General features: G+C 39.0%; 8 protein-coding genes across 8 annotated transcripts; 4 read left to right on the top strand and 4 right to left on the bottom strand.

Annotated features, from left to right (window-relative positions):
• Positions 1 to 506: 506 nt before the first annotated feature.
• FAS2 (trifunctional fatty acid synthase subunit FAS2) lies at positions 507 to 6,158 on the top strand (the record flags this gene model as incomplete). The annotated part of the gene is made up of 1 exon (XM_445956.1): positions 507 to 6,158. One exon carries the CDS (start codon positions 507 to 509, stop codon positions 6,156 to 6,158), a length of 5,652 nt encoding a protein of 1,883 aa, XP_445956.1.
• A 5,048-nt stretch (positions 6,159 to 11,206) lies between these two features.
• USV1 (Usv1p) lies at positions 11,207 to 13,048 on the top strand (the record flags this gene model as incomplete). Its single annotated transcript, XM_445955.1, has 1 exon — positions 11,207 to 13,048. The coding sequence occupies one exon, from the start codon at positions 11,207 to 11,209 to the stop codon at positions 13,046 to 13,048; it is 1,842 nt and encodes a 613-aa protein (XP_445955.1).
• Positions 13,049 to 14,115: 1,067 nt separating this feature from the next.
• GVI51_E05797 (uncharacterized protein) lies at positions 14,116 to 14,289 on the bottom strand (the record flags this gene model as incomplete). The annotated part of the gene is made up of 1 exon (XM_445954.1): positions 14,116 to 14,289. One exon carries the CDS (start codon positions 14,287 to 14,289, stop codon positions 14,116 to 14,118), a length of 174 nt encoding a protein of 57 aa, XP_445954.1.
• A 1,130-nt stretch (positions 14,290 to 15,419) lies between these two features.
• GVI51_E05775 (uncharacterized protein) lies at positions 15,420 to 15,953 on the top strand (the record flags this gene model as incomplete). Its single annotated transcript, XM_445953.1, has 1 exon — positions 15,420 to 15,953. The coding sequence occupies one exon, from the start codon at positions 15,420 to 15,422 to the stop codon at positions 15,951 to 15,953; it is 534 nt and encodes a 177-aa protein (XP_445953.1).
• Positions 15,954 to 16,987: 1,034 nt separating this feature from the next.
• CET1 (polynucleotide 5'-phosphatase) lies at positions 16,988 to 18,796 on the top strand (the record flags this gene model as incomplete). Its single annotated transcript, XM_445952.1, has 1 exon — positions 16,988 to 18,796. The coding sequence occupies one exon, from the start codon at positions 16,988 to 16,990 to the stop codon at positions 18,794 to 18,796; it is 1,809 nt and encodes a 602-aa protein (XP_445952.1).
• A 178-nt stretch (positions 18,797 to 18,974) lies between these two features.
• On the bottom strand, positions 18,975 to 19,973 carry ALG5 (dolichyl-phosphate beta-glucosyltransferase; the record flags this gene model as incomplete). The annotated part of the gene is made up of 1 exon (XM_445951.1): positions 18,975 to 19,973. The coding sequence occupies one exon, from the start codon at positions 19,971 to 19,973 to the stop codon at positions 18,975 to 18,977; it is 999 nt and encodes a 332-aa protein (XP_445951.1).
• Positions 19,974 to 20,381: 408 nt separating this feature from the next.
• Positions 20,382 to 21,617, bottom strand: MMT2 (Mmt2p; the record flags this gene model as incomplete). Its single annotated transcript, XM_445950.1, has 1 exon — positions 20,382 to 21,617. One exon carries the CDS (start codon positions 21,615 to 21,617, stop codon positions 20,382 to 20,384), a length of 1,236 nt encoding a protein of 411 aa, XP_445950.1.
• Positions 21,618 to 22,265: 648 nt separating this feature from the next.
• GRE1 (Gre1p) lies at positions 22,266 to 22,694 on the bottom strand (the record flags this gene model as incomplete). The annotated part of the gene is made up of 1 exon (XM_445949.1): positions 22,266 to 22,694. One exon carries the CDS (start codon positions 22,692 to 22,694, stop codon positions 22,266 to 22,268), a length of 429 nt encoding a protein of 142 aa, XP_445949.1.
• Positions 22,695 to 23,220: the final 526 nt, after the last annotated feature.

The raw sequence follows: 23,220 nt of genomic DNA, 5'->3' as shown, positions 1-23,220 counted from the left end.
GTGGTCGAGGTGAGTTTCGGGGGGGGTGATCGAGTTGTACAGAGAGCAGGTGTACCCTACCGGGTTGACAGCCGGGTTGACAGCCTAGACTTTTGGCTTTGGTAGGAAATTCTGGCTTTTCGCTCAACATTGGACATTCCCCATAGCTTTGAGCTTTGACTTGACAGTTCGGAGAAATCGTCCTCGGTCTCACTGCTGCTGACTTCCCACTTCAGACTGCTCCATCAATATTTTCACATGTCAACTTTTGGTGAGTACTCGTCCTGCTTGTGAAAATTTCTTGTCGAAAAAGCCTGCCCTATCTTGGACTAAGTCTTGACAATTTTTCACTTTGGCTTGGATTGCATCCAATGTCACCTATCTCTAACTCGAGTATATCAATATATAAAGTGAGCAATTGTATTGTGACTTGTAATCAGTAAATATCAGGCAACAGACCAAGGGTAAACTGAGCTTTTGATTATATTGCCCGTTAAAAGACAGACTCTGAACGACACATATACGACATGGTTATGAAACCTGAAGTTGAACAAGAATTGGCTCACGTTTTACTTACTGAGTTGTTGGCTTACCAATTCGCTTCTCCAGTGAGATGGATTGAGACTCAGGATGTTCTGCTAAAGGATTTCAACACTGAAAGAGTCGTTGAAATCGGCCCCTCTCCTACTTTGGCCGGTATGGCCCAGAGAACCTTGAAGAACAAGTACGAGTCATACGACGCTGCTTTGTCCTTGCAGAGACAGGTTCTATGCTACTCCAAGGACGCTAGAGAGATATACTACACAGCCGACCCAGCTGAAATTGAGCCAAAGGAAGAGCCAAAGGCTGAAGAAGCTGCCGCTCCTGCCCCAGCTGCTGCCCCAGCTGCCACTCCAGCTCCAGCTCCAGTTGCTGCCCCAGCCCCAGCTGCTGCCGCTGCCGATGTCCCAGATGAGCCAGTAAAGGCTTCTTTGCTATTGCACACCCTGGTTGCTCATAAGTTGAAGAAATCACTAGACCAAGTGCCAATGTCCAAGACTATCAAAGACTTGGTCGGTGGTAAGTCCACTGTTCAGAATGAAATCTTGGGTGATCTGGGTAAAGAATTCGGTACCACACCAGAAAAGCCAGAAGACACCCCATTGGAAGAGCTGGCTGAAACTTTCCAGGATACTTTCTCTGGTGCTTTAGGTAAACAATCTACTTCTCTATTATCAAGAATGGTCTCATCCAAAATGCCTGGTGGTTTCAACATGACTTCTGTCAGAAAATACTTGCAATCCCGCTGGGGTCTCGGTCAAGGCAGACAGGACTCTGCTTTACTGGTTGCTTTAAGCAACGAACCAGCATCTCGTCTAGGTGCAGAGCCAGATGCAAAGACTTTCTTGGATGCCCAAGTCCAAAAGTACGCACAAATTTCCGGTTTGGATCTTTCTGCAGCTTCAAGCTCAGCATCTGCTGGTGGTGCCGGCGCTAGCGCTAGTGGTGCTACCATTGATGCTGCAGCTCTGGAAGAAATTACCAAAGATCACAAGGTTTTGGCTCGCCAACAATTGCAAGTCCTTGCTCGTTATTTGAAAATGGACTTGAACAACGGCGAGAGAAAGTTCTTGAAAGAAAAGGACACTGTTGCAGAATTACAAAGTCAACTGGATTACATTACAAACGAATTGGGTGAGTTCTTTGTTAATGGTATTTCTACTTCATTTTCAAGAAAGAAGGCTAGACAATTCGACTCTTCATGGAACTGGGCCAGACAATCTCTACTTTCATTGTACTTTGAGATTATTCACGGTGTTCTAAAAAACGTCGATAGAGAAGTTGTCACCGAAGCAATCAACATCATGAACAGGTCAAATGAAACATTGATTAAATTCATGGAATATCATGTCTCTAAAACAGATGTATCGAAGGGTGAGAACTATAAGTTGGTTAAGGAATTGGGTGACCAATTGATTGAAAACTGTAAGCAAGTTCTTGATGTTGACCCTGTTTATAAGGATGTCAGCAAGCCAACTGGTCCAAAGACTACGATTGATAAGAATGGTAACATTAAGTATTCTGAAGAACCAAGAGATAAGATTAGAAAGTTTTCTCAATATGTTCAAGAAATGGCTTTGGGTGGTCCACTAACTAAAGAAGATCAACCAACTATTCAGGAGGACTTGACTCGTGTTTACAAGGCCATCAGCAGCCAAGCTGCTGAACAAGACGTCACTGAGGCAACCCGTGCTGAATTTGAAAAGTTATACAGCGATCTAATTCAATTTTTGAAAACATCCAAGGAAATTGATGCTCAACAGACCACTCAATTGGCTGGTATCGTTGATGACGCTTTAGACAAGGACTCAACTAGAGAAGTCGCATCATTGCCAAATAAATCGACTATTTCTACTGCTGTCTCCTCTACTATTCCTAGACAGACTGTTCCATTCTTGCATTTGAGAAAGAAGGCACCTTCAGGTGAGTGGAAATATGACCGTCATTTGTCTTCCCTATTTTTGGATGGTTTGGAGAGAGCCACAATTAATGGTGTTACATTCAATGACAAATATGTATTAATTACCGGTGCAGGTCAAGGCTCCATCGGTGCTGAAGTTCTGCAAGGTCTGCTTCAAGGTGGTGCAAAGGTTGTTGTGACTACTTCTCGTTTTTCCAAGAAAGTCACAGACTACTATCAATCAATGTACGCAAAGTTTGGTGCCAGAGGATCAACTTTGGTTGTTGTACCATTCAACCAAGGTTCTAAACAAGATGTTGAAGCTTTGATTGACTACATCTATGACGATGAGAAGAATGGTGGTTTAGGTTGGGATTTGGATGCTTTTATTCCATTTGCAGCCATTCCTGAAAACGGTATTGAGCTTGAAAATATCGATTCTAAGTCAGAATTTGCTCACAGAATCATGATGACTAACATTTTGAGAATGATGGGTTGTATTAAAAAGCAAAAATCTGCGAGGGAAATCGAAACTAGACCAGCCCAAGTTATATTGCCTATGTCTCCAAATCATGGTACTTTTGGTGGTGACGGTTTATACTCTGAATCTAAGTTATCTCTAGAAACTCTATTCAATAGATGGCATTCTGAATCTTGGGCTAACCAATTAACTGTCTGTGGTGCAGTGATTGGTTGGACAAGAGGTACTGGTTTGATGACTGCCAATAATATTATTGCAGAAGGTATTGAAAAAATGGGTGTCCGTACTTTCTCTCAAAAAGAGATGGCCTTGAACCTGCTTGGTTTGATGATCCCAGAAATTGTTGAATTGTGTCAAAAGTCTCCTGTTATGGCTGATCTAAATGGTGGTCTACAGTACCTAACTGACTTGAAAGAATTTACAGCTAAATTGCGTAGAGAATTGACTGAAACCTCTGAAATCAGAAAAGCTGTTTCTATCGAAACCGCTTTAGAACATAAGATTGTCAACGGTAACAAGGCAGATGAAGCCTATGCCAAGGTTGAGGTTCAACCAAGAGCCAACATTCAATTAAACTTCCCAACCTTGAAGAATTACAAGGACATCAAAAAGATCGCTAAAGAGGAACTTGAAGGTATGCTAGATCTTGAAAGGGTTATTGTTGTTACAGGTTTTTCAGAAGTTGGTCCATGGGGTTCTTCCAGAACAAGATGGGAAATGGAAGCTTTTGGCGAATTTTCACTTGAAGGTTCTGTAGAAATGGCCTGGATGATGGGTATGATCAAGTACCATAACGGTAATCTAAAGGGCCGTCCTTACACTGGATGGGTCGACGCAAAGACCAATGAACCTGTTGATGACAAGGATATAAAAGCTAAATATGAATCCAAAATATTGGAACATAGTGGTATTAGATTAATTGAACCAGAATTGTTCCATGGTTACAATCCAGAAAAGAAGCAAATGATTCAAGAAGTTATTGTTGAAGACGATCTTGAACCATTTGAAGCATCAAAGGAAACTGCTGAACAATTTAAGCACGAGCATGGCGATAAGGTTGACATTTTTGAGATTCCTGAAACAGGTGAATACTCTGTTAAGATTTTGAAGGGCGCTACTTTGTATATTCCAAAGGCTCTAAGATTTGATCGTTTGGTTGCTGGTCAAGTACCAACTGGTTGGAACGCCAAAACTTATGGTATTTCTGATGATATCATTTCTCAAGTTGATCCTATCACATTGTTTGTTTTGGTTTCAGTTGTCGAAGCTTTCATCACTTCAGGTATTTCAGATCCATACGAAATGTACAAATATGTTCACGTATCTGAAGTTGGTAATTGTTCTGGTTCCGGTATGGGTGGTGTTAGCGCACTTCGTGGTATGTTTAAGGACCGTTACAAAGATATGCCGGTTCAAAATGACATTCTACAAGAATCATTTATCAACACTATGTCTGCTTGGGTTAATATGTTGTTAATATCATCTTCTGGTCCAATCAAGACACCAGTCGGTGCTTGTGCTACCTCAGTTGAATCTGTTGACATTGGTGTTGAGACAATTCTTTCTGGTAAGGCTAAGATTTGTATTGTTGGTGGTTATGATGATTTCCAAGAAGAAGGTTCTTATGAATTTGGTAACATGAAAGCTACTTCTAATACTCTTGAAGAATTTGAACATGGCCGTACCCCTGCTGAGATGTCTCGTCCAGCTACAACATCTCGTAATGGGTTCATGGAAGCCCAAGGTGCTGGTATCCAAGTTATTATGAATGCAGACCTAGCTCTAAAGATGGGTGTTCCAATTTATGGTATTGTAGCTCTAACAGCTACTGCCACTGACAAGATTGGTAGATCCGTGCCAGCTCCAGGTAAGGGTATTTTGACAACTGCTAGAGAACACCATGGTGCAATGAGATTCCCAACACCAATGATGGATATCAAATACAGAAAGCGCCAACTTGTCTCACGTGAAAAGCAAATCAAGCAATGGGTTGAGGATGAATTAGAAATGACTAAATATGAAGCAGAAGGTCTCTCTGATTCTGAAAGAAATGCATTCTTTGCTGAACGTTCTGAAGAAATTAAGAAGGAAGCACAAAGACAATTGAAATCGGCTCAAGCCCAATGGGGTAACGAGTTTTTCAAGAATGATCCACGTATTGCTCCATTGAGAGGTTCGCTAGCTGCATTTGGTTTGACAATTGATGACCTTGGTGTTGCTTCTTTCCACGGTACCTCTACTAAAGCCAATGATAAGAATGAAAGTGCTACCATCAATGAAATGATGAAGCACTTGGGTAGATCTGAGGGTAACCCAGTTATTGGTGTTTTCCAGAAGTTCTTGACCGGCCATCCAAAGGGTGCCGCTGGTGCTTGGATGTTGAATGGTGCTATTCAAATTTTGAACAGTGGTATTGTTCCTGGTAACCGTAACGCTGATAATGTTGACAAGTTATTGGAGCAGTTTGACTACGTCTTATACCCATCAAAGTCTATCAAGACTGATGGTATTAAGGCTGTTTCTGTAACTTCATTTGGTTTTGGTCAAAAGGGTGCTCAGGCTGTTGTAATTCATCCAGACTATTTGTACGCTGCTATTGATGAAGGTAGATATAATGAATATGCTGCTAAGGTGACTGAAAGAGAAAAGGCTGCTCACAAGTTCTTCCACAATGGTATGATTTACAATAAACTGTTTGTTAGTAAAGAGCATGCACCATATGACGATTCCTTAGAGGAAAAGGTTTATTTGGACCCATTAGTCCGTGTTGAAAATGATAAGAAGAGTGGGGAACTAAAGTTTTCATCGAAGGGTATTCAGAAGCACGACACTTACTTGAGTGAAAGCGCCAAGAAGACATCTGAAATGATTTCGGGTTCTTTGAAGGAGGAAACTAAAAATGTTGGTGTCGATGTTGAGCTAATCGCAAGTATCAATATTGATAACGAAACATTTATTGAAAGAAACTTCACCTCAGAAGAAGTAAAATACTGTTCCTCTCAGCCATCTGCTCAGAGTTCATTTGCTGGTACTTGGTCTGCTAAGGAGGCCGTATTCAAGAGTCTAGGTGTAAAGTCTCGCGGTGCAGGCGCTCCTATGAAGGAAATCGAAATCCTACGTGATGTAAACGGTAAACCAACAGTTACTCTTCATGGTGAGGCTAAGAAACTTGCTCAAAAAGAAAGTATCAAGGCTGTTTCCGTTTCTATCTCTCATGATGACTTCCAAAGTATCGCTGTAGCAATTGCTAACAAATAATTCAACAAATTTTTCATAAACTTTAATTAGAATAGCTGATATATATTTGATACAGTCGAAATTGATAACTTTGCTTTTTAGGTTTCTTTACTCTTTTGTTTTCATGGTAAACTTGTATAGCACCTTGAAATTGCCTAGGGCATTAAGTGCACCTTTATAGAAGGCGGGTTTAAGAGAAATTCAGTGGAAGAACACTTTGGTTTAACGAAATTATTAGAGGGACGGCAACAATTGTGTCTCGCAACAGCAGATATTTCAATCAGTGCTGTAAAACAAGATCTGAATTGCCATTTATAGTAACAAGGGTACCCACTCTGTATGGGATACATCTTTGCCTAGAATAGATCCTCATGTAATCCATAGGGTCTATATTCTGTATTTACTTTTTGGTTCTGGGAGATTTCTTCTTATTCAAACTATTCGAATGGTTTTTTGGCAAATTCTTAGACGAGCTATTGAGCATGTAATTGGCATTAGTCCTGCTATTATCGGGGTCTGCGCCACACCGATTAGAAGAATTGTGCCGATGAGACAAAAGAAAAAGGGAAAAAGTATAGAAAGATTACGTAAATTGATTTGAAATCAGAGTGAAGTTGAATAATGCTTCATTGAATTTCTCTCCTTTTGGGTAAGAATACTTTACCACGCCGCTTGAGAACCCCATCCAACAAAAACAATAGAAATTAAGTCATTTGGCAGTACTGCCATTTGTCCTTTGTCGTTGCTAACAGTCTTCAAGACGGAACGGTTATAGTGCGCTAGTTTGAGTGCCATCTAATACGTAATACACTCTGTGCAGGTACTTCTTAAACAATATTTTTTCCAGAAAAGTAAGCCAGAAAGTTCCGTGAATAGCAACTTTATAAGAAGTGGTCTCCACGCCATTTAATCAGTTTCCGTCCTCGGCTATCCCCTATTTCTATCATAATGTAAGAGCGATGTCCAGGGTACTTGGCATATAATAAAAATCTGTTTGTCCTTTGACTGTTTTTCTCAGCATTTTTATCAGCTTCTTGTAATGTTTTGTTTTGAGTTGTATGTTACAAACAATGCATTTTTATAAACACCCTTAGAAAACTACCTATTTGGGAATATTACATAATCTTCAGCCACTATTATTAGACATTCGCCCAGTCTGTTTGGTGACATTTTGACGCTTTCGTGGTTTTACAGAGTTTTGCGCATGATAGTGGTTAACCCCAATCGATACTGTCTATTTTATGCTTCAGATTCTGTATTTAAGTTTACGAGAAGGTGGGGCAGTTTCAATACGACTATAATTTCAAATCAGAGAAGTGAATAGGCGCACCCATGGACACGCTTGCAAGACACTGCCGTAGCAGTAAACCCCAATTTTCCGATCAAAAACCACCAAGACACTGTCACCAGAGCCTGAAATGATATAGCAAACTGATGCGTTTTTCCTTTTTTTTCTGTATCTACGATAAATGTGAGTTTGAATATTCTTTTTTTTGTTTCTACTTTGACTTGTATATTTGTATTCCAGGAGCATTTGCTTGAGGGATGAAAGGTGAAAAATAGTGAGTTTGAACCGTTATATCTTTTTAGGTCCCTTGCAAGTTTTGTGTTAGAATTAAGTTGCCATTCAGGGGGAGAAATAGATGTAGTAAGGTTCCTTCTGGATTACAAGTCTAAGCTTTCTCTACGTATCATTTCTTGTTGGAATCATTTTTCTATTGTTGAAAAAATCGCCTACAGGGGCATAGATGTGGGCATGTAGTTTATCTTTTTTTTTGAATTGCACATCAGTCCTTTCACTGGTGTGAACCCTAAACGATTCTGTCTCGAGAGCACTTTTTTTTGTTTTGCAAGTTTCCCATACTCTAATAGAGCTTGGTCTCCTAACGATGCCAACATGTTAGATCAGAGGATGGAAAGGTAAGGTGTTGTTAAAGAAAACTACCCCGATTAGGAATCGCCAGAAAGAACATATAGCTGCCGGCAATATTCTGCGCATGGCAAAATGAACCCTAAAGATACACGGGATTTGGTATGTTATATGCGTTAATTTCAAACTCTTCAATGTCACATGCACTATTTTTTTTTTCTGTGAGTACCACACAAGACTGACACACACTTTGTTTCAACTGAGTTTCCACTGAGTTTCCACTGAGTTTCCACTGTGTTTCCACTTTTCTATTTTGCGATTTCCCATTCCCAGTTAACGTTTTAATCACCGTTAGTTTGTTGTCCGTTGTTTTCTCTGTTACCATGGTAGTTTAAACAATGCGGTCCCGCGCATTGTTCTGAGGTAGCTGACATTCTGAGCCATTTAACTGTCGATCCGTTCTGAGAACCGTAACTTCCCCTCCCTCTTAGCCCTTTCTTTTCATGACATATCGAATGACAGGACACCAATTAAGATATTTTTAGGTAATCACAACAAGTTGCTTTTTTTTTTTGTTGTTGTTCTACTCATTCTCATCCCACGCAATTCTCTGACCATTCCTTGTAATTCTTCATCCCTTGTTTCACAAAAATGCCCCTGTAATGTTTCACCCCGATCGCCTCTCCCTTACCCTTTTCTCTCCTTTCTGAGTTGTCTCTCCTTCCCTCAGTCAGGTGCGTGTAAGTGTGTCTTCTGGTAACCCACGGTAGCCAGCTCTGTAGCTTCCTATCCCCGTCTGCAACTCCTCCTACGCAGTTTCTTTCATATTATTTTCTAGGTCTTCAGAATTGCCCGTATAAGCACATCTACATTCTTGAGAATTCCAGAGACACCGAAACTCCAACCTTTTAGAGAAAAGCACCTAGATACCAAAAACCTCTCCGCACCTTTAACTGATAAGGCAAAAACCTGTACATCTTACCCCCCTTCTCCTTCTTATCTTCCTAGCCCCTGATCGTTTGTAATTCTACGCTAAGACGATGGGGTCCTAACAAATCACTGCATGAGATCCGAGTCCCTTTAACCGAAAAGAAAAAGGAATGACCTCTTCTTTCATCTACTCCTCATTTGTTACCGTCTAGGAAACGGAAAATCTTTTCTTCTTTAGGTTGCCTTAGAAGGTGTGTGAGAGTCTCCCTCCGCATTTGCTGTTAATTACATGTCACCGGTACGTATATTACTGTGGGCATTACTTTTTTCTTATTCGTTCTGCAGTTAGCTCTGAGTGACTACAACATTACAAATGCTATCGTTTGTCCTGATTAACCAACTGCTAGGTCCGCTTCGTTCTGATTCTAGTATGGCAGTCCAGTGGCTATAATCCCTTCCCTGATATACAGCACTGAATGTGTAGGACGAACTGTTCTGATCGGGGACTCACCCATTTTCGATTCTTCAGCTTATTGTTTTCCTGGCTCAGCTTCGATCTCCCCTCTGTTCCGAGCAGACCCTTAAAGAAACCCCTGTATCACCGGGTATCCCATAAAAAAAAGACGGGTCCAGTGACCACCATCCATTTTCACAGAAATGCTCTGAGAGATTACAGTACAAGTTTACTAATGGTACAGGACTTCTATATTCTCTCATCCATTCTGAGAGCGCAACTATTCTCAGCCAAAGGCTACACCACCCACCATCATTTCTGTGGGCCAGAGATAACAGCATTTCCTGTATTTCTGCCCCTCCCCAGCTACTCCCCACGGTGAAAACGGTTTTCTCTGCAAAGCCAATATTCCATTCTGCCATATTCCGCAGCAGAGTAACACTCAAAGCACGCAGGGACAAATTTTGACAATAACGCTTTGTAATAGATAAGTAATTCGGAAAATACAGTAAACCCCTCGGAGAAGCGGGTGGTGAGTGAGGGAAAAGCGGACGGGTCTCAGAACGTTAGAGTTATCTTTCAAGTTGTCCTTGTCTAGATGCGAGGTACTGCCTTAATTTCTGTGGGGAGGGGGGAAGGGAGGGAGGTAAAGAAGAACCCATTTTCACGGAATGCCTTGCGGAATGCGGTCGAGAATCTTCAGCCAATGAGCAGAGAATTAACCTGTTGCCCCTTCCACGCCAACGACTCTGGATATTGGGTAAGGAAGCATCAAAAGGTTGACCATTTCTTCTGTAAACTGTAAATGTAAACCCTACACCCTAAGCTAATACAAACGATGAGACAATAACGTAACTCACTTTCATCTTGTATTGTCTACAGCTTTTAGGTGGGTTTTCTTGGAAGCTGCAAAAACGGATTACAGGCCTTTACTATCTACGCATAAACATCGAAGAGGGTTTTTTTTCACCAAATTTGCGTTGGTGCTTCCTTTACTTCTGCTTCTAAAGTCTTGTTCTTCCCACTTCCTTCTGCAAGGGTAAAGGAGAGCAAAAGACAATCAATTCTCCTAAGACATTATCGATACATTTGCTCCTAGATGCAAATGAACTAGAAAAGGAAAGTTAACTTCTATTCAATCAGCAGGAAAGTCTTTGTCCCCTCCTTCCATCAATTCTGCATTTGGTTATACTTAACGTTCTCCCGTTATAACAATTATAGTTACTACCATCCCATCGTATTGTCTACTCTCATTTTTTTAATTACATTTGTGTTCAAAAGAAAAGAAAAATTTTTTAGGTATTTGGTATTAAGATTTGTTATATAAACAACCTTCGATGATCAAGAGTCTCTATATCTTTTTCCTTTGATTATGTAGTAAGCATACGCATGTTCACACTTGTTATTAATTATTTGCCTTCTATTCCGATGATGCAAAATTTCCATTATCTCAAAAACTAAACCAATACTCAACTAATAATAAAATCGAGGCTAAAAAGCTGACGCGAAACTAAGGATAAAACACTACCGAAAAATTACTGACATTTTTCATGGAATAAAACTTGACTACATACAATAACGTACAGTATTGTATTGTAAACTATATTTTGGGTATTTTAACAAGCGATATTCAAGAAAAAAATACTGTGTTCAAAAAAGCAAGTTGAAGAAATTCGACATAATAACAACAGAAGATCATTATATCTTCACACCAGCATATCATTATTATATCTGAAAGAAACTATCAGAATCCGAAATTAAATTAAATTTATTTTTATTTTTAAAATTTGACAGCTGTTATTTTTTCTTTTCTGGATGACTAACGAAATAACAGGAGTCGAGAAGAAAACTGCTAAAGGCAGGTTTAAAAAACCAAAGGAGAAAAACTTCAAATGTACAGGGTATCCAGGTTGTGAGATGTCTTTCTCAAGGGCAGAACATCTGGCGAGACATATAAGGAGGCATACAGGCGAAAAGCCTTTCAAATGTGATATATGTTTAAAATATTTCAGCAGGATAGACAATTTAAAACAGCATAAGGATACCGTCCATGCGAAAGATAATGTGAAAAACAACAGCCAGCATCATCAAATTCATGTTAATGGAGCCAAATCATCTAACATAACTTTGAAATATAGTGACTGGAGGCCTCGTAGTGGGACATTCTCAGCTGCGAATGGAGTTGGGAATGCAGCCGCCGTTTCACGGGATAGGAATAATAATTTCAAAAGCCGCAATAATAATATGAATGGTTCTAACGAAGACAGCATGGTATATCATCATTACGATGGCAACGGTTATAAAAATGGCGGAATCGATATGAAATCTAATAAGCAGACGAGGAAGTCTATTCTAAAAGATGATAAACGGAAAAGATCGTACTCTAGTGACAATTTTTCAACGTCATCTTCTTCGTCATCATCCTCTCCCCCATCTTCCAATGGGGATTCATGTTTTAGTGCAGGCATTACTAACAAGAATAGCAACGGAGGTAGCAGCGGCAGTAGTAGTGCAAGTAGCTATACTAACAACGGTAAAGGAAAACATATGATTTCTAGCGAAGGGAATGACTATGTACATCATAAGAAGAATCACAATAACAGTATTAGCAGTGGAAGCAGTAGTAGCAGTAGTAGTAGCAATGAAACAGCTTTGAATAAGGATGAAAAAGGTAAACTTATTGGAAGCATAAATACTAATAACAAAACAATAGGCAATGGTCGTGATTCGACCTTCAGAAATGCCGCTATAGGAGGTTCTTCGATGGCGAACTTACTGCCGAATAACAGTAACAATGAGGGAAATACCAGATATGGAAAATATTGGTCACCTCCTGTCATGATGGGACCCAACAAATATGATGGTTCTAATGCAGAAAATAGTGGCTTTACAATTTACAAAAATTTTCCTTCAGAGAGAAATCAGAGATATAAGGAATCATTTTCAAGGAGAAATTGGTTCAGTGAAGGTTCTCAGACGGTAGCACAGCTTCCTAGTGTTGTTTATAATGGGAGAGATGGTCAAAATAATGATTATTACTCAAAAGTAGCACCACCCTTGTTTTCGGGAAACATGAATAACCTTCCTCATATCACTGATTTTTATAAAGGTAAGAGTGATAGTGCTGAGCCTTACAGGAAGAGCATTAATGGAAGAAGATTTAGTGCTCCTTATGTGCATGACAGGTTACATTTGCAACCAAATCTATCAAAGCAACTCTCTACACCTGGCTCAGAAGAGCAGACTAGAGGATCTGCTATAAATGTACAGAAGACAATGGAAAGCCCTCCATACTTAATTCCTGTGAATAACGAGCCGCTCATGGTTTCTTCTTTTTCTGGACAGAATATGTCTGGTAGTAATAACAATAGCATGAATGTCCATAGCAATGGCTGTGGTCCTTTGTCTGGTGCACCATCGACTATGATCACAACAACAGCAACAGTGACACCACAAGATGGTCAGCAGGTTGATCCTGCTCAAACTCTAAATGAAAATGAGGATATAGTTATGAAAGACCATGTTCAACGAGATGAATTACAGATGGCAAAACCAGTTATTATAAAGAACAATAATGGTACAACTTTTGCTAGAGGCAATAGATTACCACCGTTACAAAGCTTTTCTAGGACGGATACGATGAGCAACCCATATTAAAAGGCTGGTACTTTACAATAAAGGATAACTCTTTTAAATTGGTTTTAATTTCATACATTAATTTATACAAGAAAAATTTTTTTATCCTCCTATTTGGATGAGCTTTCATTTCTAAATTTACATTGATTTTTACATGAGTGCCAAATTTTGTTTATCAAATGTTATAGGATGGGTTCGATACATATATTTCGTTGGTTAGTTATTTTTTTTCTTGTGTTCTGGTCACGGTCTAATTTTTGTTTTTGATACATTTGAATCTATAAGTAGTTAATTTTTTTGCAGCGCTTATAAAGATATTATCATCATCATTTTCCGTTTCGACATAGGTTTTCCACGTGTAGCATGAATAAGTAATTGATATTATAGAATATAAGTACAAAATTCTACATATTAAGCACTCAGTCCAGGAGCCGCAAGTAATGAGAAGTTTGCCGATTTGTGGCTGGCAAGGCTGCCTTTCTCAAGCAAAACAGCATTCCGATACATTCTGTAACTGAGAATCAGGTACAAAGTAGGGGGACCGTCCATGAATGTGGTTCGCAAAAATCCACACAGCGAGATGGTTCACCTCCGAGGGGGGGAAAGCTGGGTAAACAACAATAGGACTTTTCGACCTTTCGATGCAAGATGAGGGATTTACCGAGAACACTACTGTCCGTCAGCTCCAACTTGTTTGCTTGGTTGCTTCTAAGATGTCTTGAAATCCCCTTGTCCCTCAAGGTAATTGCAAGCCAACGAAAGCCTAAAGAGAGTGAGAGCATATAGAATAAACACTCGAACAAAAATCCGAGTCTCTTGCACTTGCTGGTATGTGGCTTTCTGGCAGGGAGATGCTCTCAATGCTCTAACAGCTATGGCCTAAGATGGATGACTCCAGTGTGAAAAGAGAAGTAAAAGAAAGAGAGTGCGTGTACGCAGAAGCTGCATAAACTCAGAGGCCCGTTACTCTATTTCAGGTACCCTGTCCCGGTGAGAGGTGTGGGTGTAAGCTAGTATCGTGCTGTAAGTTTTGGTGTCTCTCCTTGTCCTCACAGCGACTGTCCCTCCGCCATTTTTTTTGTATGAAGCTATGTACGTTGCAACGAGTCAGTGGGGAGGGGAGTAGTATGGGTATTGCTACTTCTTGGTGTAGTCGTCCGCAGTGTTTTACTTTTCGGTGGAGCAATCATGCGGGCTCTTTTGCTGTTTTGTGGGAAACTTTGAGCGCAGACAAGTTCTGCAGTGCGGCTGTTTGCACGCATCCGGTCAAACAATGGGGAGGTGGTGCAAATGAAGCACCTGCTATACTATGTTGTTGTTATATCTTTGTGGGTAGTTGAGAATCATCTTTTACAGGCAGAACACATATAGAGAACAAGGTCTACATTTTACGCAAATATTCCACACAGGGCTGCGTATGTATGTGCGGTTTTTCGGTTAGTACCCTTTTTTTTGTATTTCGAGAAAGTTGATGAAGCTCTCTTGTGTGTGTGTGTGGGCATTAGTTTTATGAATTTCTTCTAGAAGAAAATCCTTGGTAATGTGAAGTGAAGACCGGATACAAGAAAACAGTGTGACGTACTGCGCACCTCGCTCTCTCAGCACACTTTAACGCTCGTGCACTATGTGTTCTTATCGCTTCGTAACGCTCGGTCCAACAGTTTCTCTCTCTCCAACCGGGCTTGTCCCCTCATAATGGAGAGGACACCGTAAAGGGTCCCTTCCATCCGTATCTAGCCATTATCTTTTCATTTCAACACTGTTATCTTTACACCTATCCCACCCCCTCACTTTACCCAGACATCTCTTCAGAAGGATTTTCCTGGAACAGCACAGCACTGAAAGTAAGGCACAGAGGTGCCATGGGTTTTTGCGAGGTGACTTGCGCAGTCTTCTCCAGTGAATCCACCGCACAATGCAAAAACCAAGCTGGAATAAAAAGAAAGGAAAAAGAAAAACAAGAAAAATAAAGGGCCGCACGCTAGCCAGCATTCTACTGTTGAGTCAAGGTGTGGCCCCCAGAGGGTTTCTTAGGGACGGAACATCACCTACTGCGATTGTGTTTACAAACCTAAGACTGGCAGAACAGTAGAACCATATTAATGAGAAGAGTAGTCATATATATAAGTTGCTTGTGATATATATTTTTGTTTGATTACCTCAATAAGAGTAAACACTAAACATCATCACACACACAACCTAAACACAACATACACACACACAACTATTATAAAATTTAAGTTATAGTATAACTTTGAAAATTACCAGAACACAAACCGAAAGATAGGGATTATCATTTATGCTTACATATTGATATTCCTTCACGTTACAGAAAATAAAAAAGTTAAGTTAAATTTGAAACTATAAACACACTCAACCTACAGATAAGAACATGCAATCCCTGGATAATGAATATAGAGTTCGAGGCTTTGTCTCGCCATCTAGTACACCTCCTGGAACTGGCATGATGAACAGCAGGACTGTTTCATCTTCTTCTTCTGTATCTTCAGACTCTTCTAATCCCTCATCTGCAATGATGCTTAACTTCTACAAAGGATCTGTAGAAGACCCAGCTTCTATCCTATACAGAAACAATATTTGCAAGTCGTTTGAGGATGATCTGTTCTTTTGTCCAAGGTCTCTATTGAGTCCTCAGGAACAGAAGAAGTGCCAAGAGATAGATTCTTTGTTTACTTATCAACAACATGCATCCTCGCCATTACTACCTGCTACACTGCATGAGCTAAGCAACGTTCCTATGTCTCCTACAAGCTCCCCAACAGCATTTAACACTAACCCAATGATGAACTTTAACAACATGACAAATAAGAGAACTGCATCCACTGTACATAGACCTATGTCTCCACGCTCAGCTAAGTTTAACCCATACAAGTCTCAAAGCTTCAACCCAAGCGATATCCACTAAGATGGCAGTACTAGCTGCAGGGAGATACATTTGATTTTCTTTCATCTCATTTTATCTTTTTGTTTATCTCGTTGCAAAACTAAAATTGGATTTGTCAAATGTTTATTGTTGAAGTGTTCAACCCATAAGCAATTTGCCTCCTCCTGATTTCATTACCATCCATTCCTTTCATGTCACAATTATGTTTAATATCCATGTCACGTTTTAATGTTCATATACATACAATAAAAACATCTATTATTGCTGGTTCAAATACAATTTTTTTTTTTCATATCTACAGATTTTACATTTTCATTACTTAAGGCTCACTCATTTCATATCTATTTATATAGACAAGTACTCATGGGTTACACTAAATTATGTTTCCCCTTCATTTTATTAAATACTATTTAGAGATTCATAAACAAATAAACATTTCTTCCAATTATACAGTTACTATCTGTCTTCCAGAAATCGTGATAACTACGTGGCGTCATCTCTCTTCGGTTGTTGAAACTATTCCAGAAGCAAGTTTTATCAATTCTTTCAGCTCAACATATTTAATATTTTGGTATTTAATCACGTCAGGAGATAATAAAGAAATCAGAACCAAAAAAACAAACTATACAGAAGTTCATAAAAGAGCAACTAGATAGGAGCATCAAATATTATGTGATTTGGATGTATGCACAGTTCATTCCCAGTTGCTGTTATACCAGTATAAACTGATACTTGCGCCTAGCATAGTATAACCACATGTTATATCACTCCTTACGCCATACTAATATGGCATTTCACTCGGCAAAAAATCTTTCTGAAAAAAATAGGTCAAATTACAACGATGCCTAATAGTTAAGCAAACCGTTCCAGTGAGAGATTTTACTATAGCTAGTGTTTACCGGAATAACTAGTGCAGTCATATTTATACCTTTTCAATTGTGAAGTACAGTGATTGAATTTGGAATCAGTGATTGTTTTTATACCGAGTACTTGTAAAACAAAGCTGAAAGTTAGGTAAAGAAAGGCAGGCATCATACAGTTTTTGGAGCTTCTAGATGTCTGAACACCACTCGAAGAGAGCTTTGTCTCTGGATGACCTTGTCAACCACGATGAAAATGATAAGTCAAAGCTGCAAAAACTAGCCGACAACGAAAGCAGTGTACGATCAGATGACAACAGACCTGGTGCTATTGAAAACATTGTGAACGGTAATAACAGCAACAGTGACCTGAACTCTAATGGTGTCATTGAAGAAGACACTGATACAGATGATGATGTTGGTGGGGAGTTCACTTTTGATAATGGCATAACATTTGACTATGACAAACAAGATAGATTCTCTCCAGAGAAAAAACGAATTCAGGCGAGAAAGAAAGATACCTCTAAAACAACACCAAGCATATCAAATGAATCACCCAGCAATTCAAAAGAATCCTCAGTCCCTGTTGATCCTCTTTCCAGCAATATAAGTGCTACAGATAGAAAGGATTCGTCAGAGGAGAAACCTGACTTGACTGGACCAGAATTAGTAAAAGAACCTGATACCAACGAATACAAGAGACCATCTATCCAGTCCATAACCAATGCGGAAGATACTACCTATAACGACCATAAAGCAGCTGGAATGGAAAAAACATCGAACAAGCATAGCTTACCAAATATTCTTTCCGACAGTATCGATGAAACTGTCACGGAGGAACATAAACCAAAAACTGAAACTGAACAAACAATAACAGAATATCAACAAGAAAATAAACAGAAAGATAACGTAAACGAAAGCAATTCAGAAGAAACCCACGATATTAAAAATGATAATATGAACCAAGTCGAAAAAATATTCCAAGAAAAGACATCTACACTTTCTAAAAAGAATAGTGTAAAAAAGGATCTGGAACTATTAAACGAAATATCTGCATCTTCCAAGCCAAATAAATATAAAAACACACCAATTTGGGCTCAAAAATGGAAACCTACAGTTAAAGCTCTACAAAACATCGACACAAATGACTTCAAAATTGACAACTCCATTTTAGACATTATACCAGATGATGATTTAACAAAGTCAGTTCAGGATTGGGTTTATGCAACTTTATATTCGATTGACCCAGATTTGAGACCGTTTATTGAGCTGGAAATGAAATTTGGAGTTTTATTAGAATCAAAAAGCCCAGATAGAGTTAATCCACCAGTTTCCTCACAGGCAGTATATACTGATATGGATGCTCACCTTACACCAAATGTAGACGAGACTGTGTTCAAAGAACTCAGTAAATATATCCAAAGTCTCAGTGAAATCACAGAAAATGCTGGTAAATTTAACGTGATTGAAGCACAAACTAAGGATGCAGTCTATAGAGTCGGTACATCTACCCAAAGACCGAGATTTTTAAGAATGAGTTCAGATGTAAAAACAGGTAGAATTGGTGCATTTATCGAGAAGAGACACATATCTCAATTATTAATCTACTCTCCAAAGGATAGTTATGATGTTAAGTTATCAATAAACTTAGAACTTCCGGTTCCTGAAAACGATCCACCAGAGAAGTATCAACATCAAACACCTGTTAGTGAAAGAACAAAAGAGAGAGTTAGTTATATTCATAATGACTCTTGTACAAGGTTCGATATCACAAAAGTTCAAAATCATAATAAAGGCATAAAATCAAATGACGTTGAAATAACACACGAAATCGAATTAGAAATAAACACACCCGCTTTAATCAAAGCTTTTGACAATATAATGACGGACAGCAAAGAATACGCTACATTGATTAGGACGTTCCTCAATAATGGAACTATTGTTCGCAGAAAACTATCATCACTTTCATATGAAATATTTGAAGGTCAAAAAAAGATACAATAAATGGATATACTGCATTCGGTTATTGTAATTGTATTATTTTACAGTTTATGTATTAATATAATCTATGTATGAATTTATGGATTTACCACCATTAATATATTTACATAGTGATATTTGAAATATCCATTCTGATATGTGGTAAAACACTATTGGGTTCAGCGGCTTTCCAAGTTTATATTCAACATTGTTTATAAGGATTATATATACCCAGAATATATGCCATTCTAATAACAACCAAATCGATAGCCATTTTGATGCTATCTAGCGCAAGGGCCATTTTAGAACCATCAACTTCATGCCATGATATAGGGATTTCTGAAACTGGAATTGCTTTTTTGTTGGCTAGTAACAAAATTTCAACGTCGAATATCCAACCCTCTGTATGCATATAAGGAAAAATAAGATCAATAGCTGGCCTGTTAAATAGCTTGAAGCCACACTGGGTATCTTTAATAGACCTAATACCAAATATGTACACCAATGTATGGAAACCATACATAAGGCAATTTCTTAGAAGCGATCTCTTTATCACTGCTTCAGTATTTACCATATGAGCTCTTGATCCGATAGCCATTGCTGCTTTAGGTTTCTTTTCATCGTCAGATTTTTCTAGTTTTTGGATGCTGTCAATTAATTTTGAAATATCGCTAAACTTACTTGCACCATCGGCATCAGCAAAAAGACCATATTTACCTCTGATATGTAGAAGACCTTGTCTTACTGCACCACCTTTACCTCTATTTTCTATAAATTTAATGACGCGTAACTCCTTTGGCTGAAGTTTGTATTCTTCTGCGGCAAGTTTCAAACAGTATTCTGTTGTACCATCTTTAGAGCCATCGTCAACAATCAATATCTCCCATCTATTTGGAAATTGGGATCTCAAATACTTAATGGTGTCATCTAACATTACGTGTATTCTATCAGTTTCATTATATGCAGGAACGACAACGGAAATAAGGATGTCGTCTAAATGCAAATCACCTTCATTAACTCTATCAACATCAAATCGTACTATACCTCCCTTATCATCAAAGGTATGATAACGTAACTCCTCTGCAAATGGTTGTCTAGGATTATGTGAGAAGAGGTAAATTATAGAGTACAAACCAACCAGGGCACTAATTCCCAGGGCAATCGCAACCTGGAGAATGCCAACTTCGCCAATTAGCGCCATCTAAGTAACTGCTGTATTGGTGATATCAAAGCTTGGGCTCTTATACTAATATGCCTTAGTTGTAACTCAGAGACAAGTTAGAAGTATTAAGCATTTGCTAGTCCTCGATGATTTTGTTTTCAATGTTAAAAGGTAAACCCGAGTTTTTCATTTTTTTCAATTTGGGACGTGTTTTGGTTGAACACAGTGGCCGTTAGCAATGGCTGGATGAATAATTCCATAAGAGCGATGAATCTGCATATCTATAATTATGGTACTTAACTACATCGTAGTCATTTAAATAATTTACACCCTACTGAATAGTTAAATAATGTGGATGGTGGTGTGCAAAAGAATAAAATATCAGGGCCCTGTAAATACGGCAACTGTAGAGCATGTTGCATCACAGTATTTTATCATATGCAAAGATCAATACTTTGAAGTGTAACGTACGTCAAAGAACGAAAGGTTCTTGACACCATCTAACATTGACTTGCGTAATTCAGCAGTGACATTATCCATATCATGTACAGAAATGTTGCTGTCTTGTGGGACACTCAGTGTGGTGATTGCTCTCATTTTTGGGCCCGATGGCATCACCACCAACCTATCTAATTCCAAGTTCCCTCTATCCAGTAATGGTATCTGTTTTTTTAGGATAGATTCGATTTCTAGGTATCTCTCATCTTTCTTACTTAAGGACTGATCTGTCAGTTCTTTTACTGAAGATACCATACCCTCACCACCGGCCTTGATTATCAGAACTGAGACCAGCAGTCCACCAAGACTATCCAATGATTGTATACCGAAGAAATAACTTGAACTGATGGCTACAAGAGCAACTAGCGAGGTCAATGAGTCAATTCTATGGTGCCATGCGTTAGCCATAAGTACGTTTGAATTCGTCTTTATGGCAACCCTCTTTGTAGCTTGAAATATCCATTCCTTCATAATAATAGAACCACCCGCTATCCATGCTGCATTAACATCTGTTGCGCTGGTGTGACTGTGTGAATGTGATCCGGAAAAATCTATCATGGAGCCAAATATGTTGTGCAAAGACTCAATAATAGTATGAGGCACTATCGGACCTACTATCGCACATAAAGAACTCCAACCAATGGAAACACCTGCACCCGCCAGTATTGTAGATACTGCCAGAGAACCCACGGTTTCAACTTTCCCGTAACCATATGGATACATATCATTGGATTTTTTGGAAGATAAACTAACAGAAAATAGTGTCAGAAAGTCAGAAACGAGATCAGACATCGCATGCACCGAGTCTGCTAACAAGGCTTGTGAATGGAATGCAATACCACCAAAAAATTTCCCAACTGCCATAAGGACATTGCTCCCCAGTCCAATCCATGTGATTCTAACACCTGGGTTTGTTAACACATTATCCTTGCTTAATGTAAGGAATGCATTTTCACCAGAATGACTATGACTATGGCCATGGCTATGGCTATGCGATAGCATAGATTTAAGCCCATGCTCTTCTATTGTAGGGTCATGATTATGTTCATGGTCTGGTATTTGTTCCTGATCTTTGTGCTGATGAGCGATTGCTCGAGAACTATGTAGTAGCCTCTTATATGGCTGGCATATCAGCGTAGCATTCAGCCGTTTGTTCAGTGTTAATCTCGCTCTAATCATTGACATTCTTCTAGAGACCTAATCCTTCGAGATGATCTAGTCGATTTGAGCTCATGGGATAAACACTTGCTCGATCGTTATGTATCCAAAGTAAAGCCTATTATATATTACAAAGAATTAGAGTTTCTGGGAGTTGAGAAACTATAATGGGCTTGAATATTAGCCAATTTGAGTGGTAATTAGAACGTCATCTAGACTCTCAGCTTTGACGGGGCACCCTTAGAGGTAATCTCCGTTTAAGCTACGAAATGTCAGACACCCCACAAAGGTGTTAGTTAATTCTTATCACCGTAATCGAGTGCAGCTAAAGGTCCCTCCACTGAATGGTGAACCATCCTTGGGTTGTCCCACACAAGAGACATGCATAATCACACAACTTCGAAGGAGGCACTGCTAATTATGAGGTTCGTAAGTTGACATTCCACTAACTTGAGTATGTGATCGCATTGTTTGACGTAAAATCTGTATTTGAATAATGAACATGTTGTATTACCATATGACATGTAGAACAGTTGTGAGTAAGAACTTTGTCATATTTTAAACTATAGATAGTATTTTCATTCAGATATAAATTTGTTATAAAGATACTTTATTTTTATTATATAATATGTCTAGACCTGCTGGACATTCTTTCAACATACTGCTTCAAGGCATTTAGTATTCGTCATTCTGGTTCATGTTTCCAGAGTTGTAGCTTGGGAAAGCACCTGAACCTTTGTTATACCTTTTACTGTCGATTACATCAGCCTCGACATCCTCACCCCAATCATCAGTGTCCAAGTTGGTAGTGCCAGACATACCTCTGGTTTCAGAGAAGTCGTTGGTTCTCTCATTAGGGTTGTAGTATGTGTCACCGTGCTTGGATGGCATGGTGTTGGAACCACCTTGACCGTAACCTTCGTGAGATCTGGCATTGGTATCATAGTTGTTGGAATCGTTGAAACCATAAGATTGTCCGCTTTCGTAGTCATCGCGATCCAAATTCTTGTTGGAAGAGGTGTTGTAGGACATGGAGCTGTTGCTCTCTTCCTTGTCGTCGTTACCGTGCAACTTGTCAGAAATCTTGTTCAATAGGTTAGACATGATTACTTGTGTTTTTGATGTTAGTGTGGTACTTTACTTTGGAAGCTAATATAGACACCCAAAAAAACAAAAGCCAATAACCATGGAATAGCTTACAGAATTGATGGCTATTTATATAGTTAAATATTTCAAAATGATGAACGAAATTTAACAGTTGAGGAATTGGTTTCCAGGACTAATTGCACAATTAGCCTTTAGAGATACGGCTAATCGGCAAAATGTTCTAGAATTATGCTTTTCTCTCACCCTTATGTTCAAAGTTACATAGTATGTTTCCAAGGTTCCTATAGTATACCCGCTACACTAATCCAAAGAGCATGTTCACATAGAGCTAAACTACTCTATAATACTGTTTTATTAATAGATCAATTAATTTTTATTCCATTATCTGAAATTAAGGGAAGTGATGATTTCACATTGACAAAAAAAAGGAACAAGCAGCTCGGTGTCTTAATTGTTACGTAGCTGCGATGCGATGAGCCGAATCATCCTTGGAGTCCAAGGGTTTTTGGTATCTTCCACCATT

The sequence above is a fragment of the Nakaseomyces glabratus genome, chromosome E, assembly GCF_010111755.1.
Source record: "Nakaseomyces glabratus chromosome E, complete sequence".
Classification (NCBI taxonomy): Eukaryota; Fungi; Ascomycota; class Saccharomycetes; order Saccharomycetales; family Saccharomycetaceae; genus Nakaseomyces; species Nakaseomyces glabratus.
This window is presented reverse-complemented; position numbering and strand designations above follow the sequence as displayed.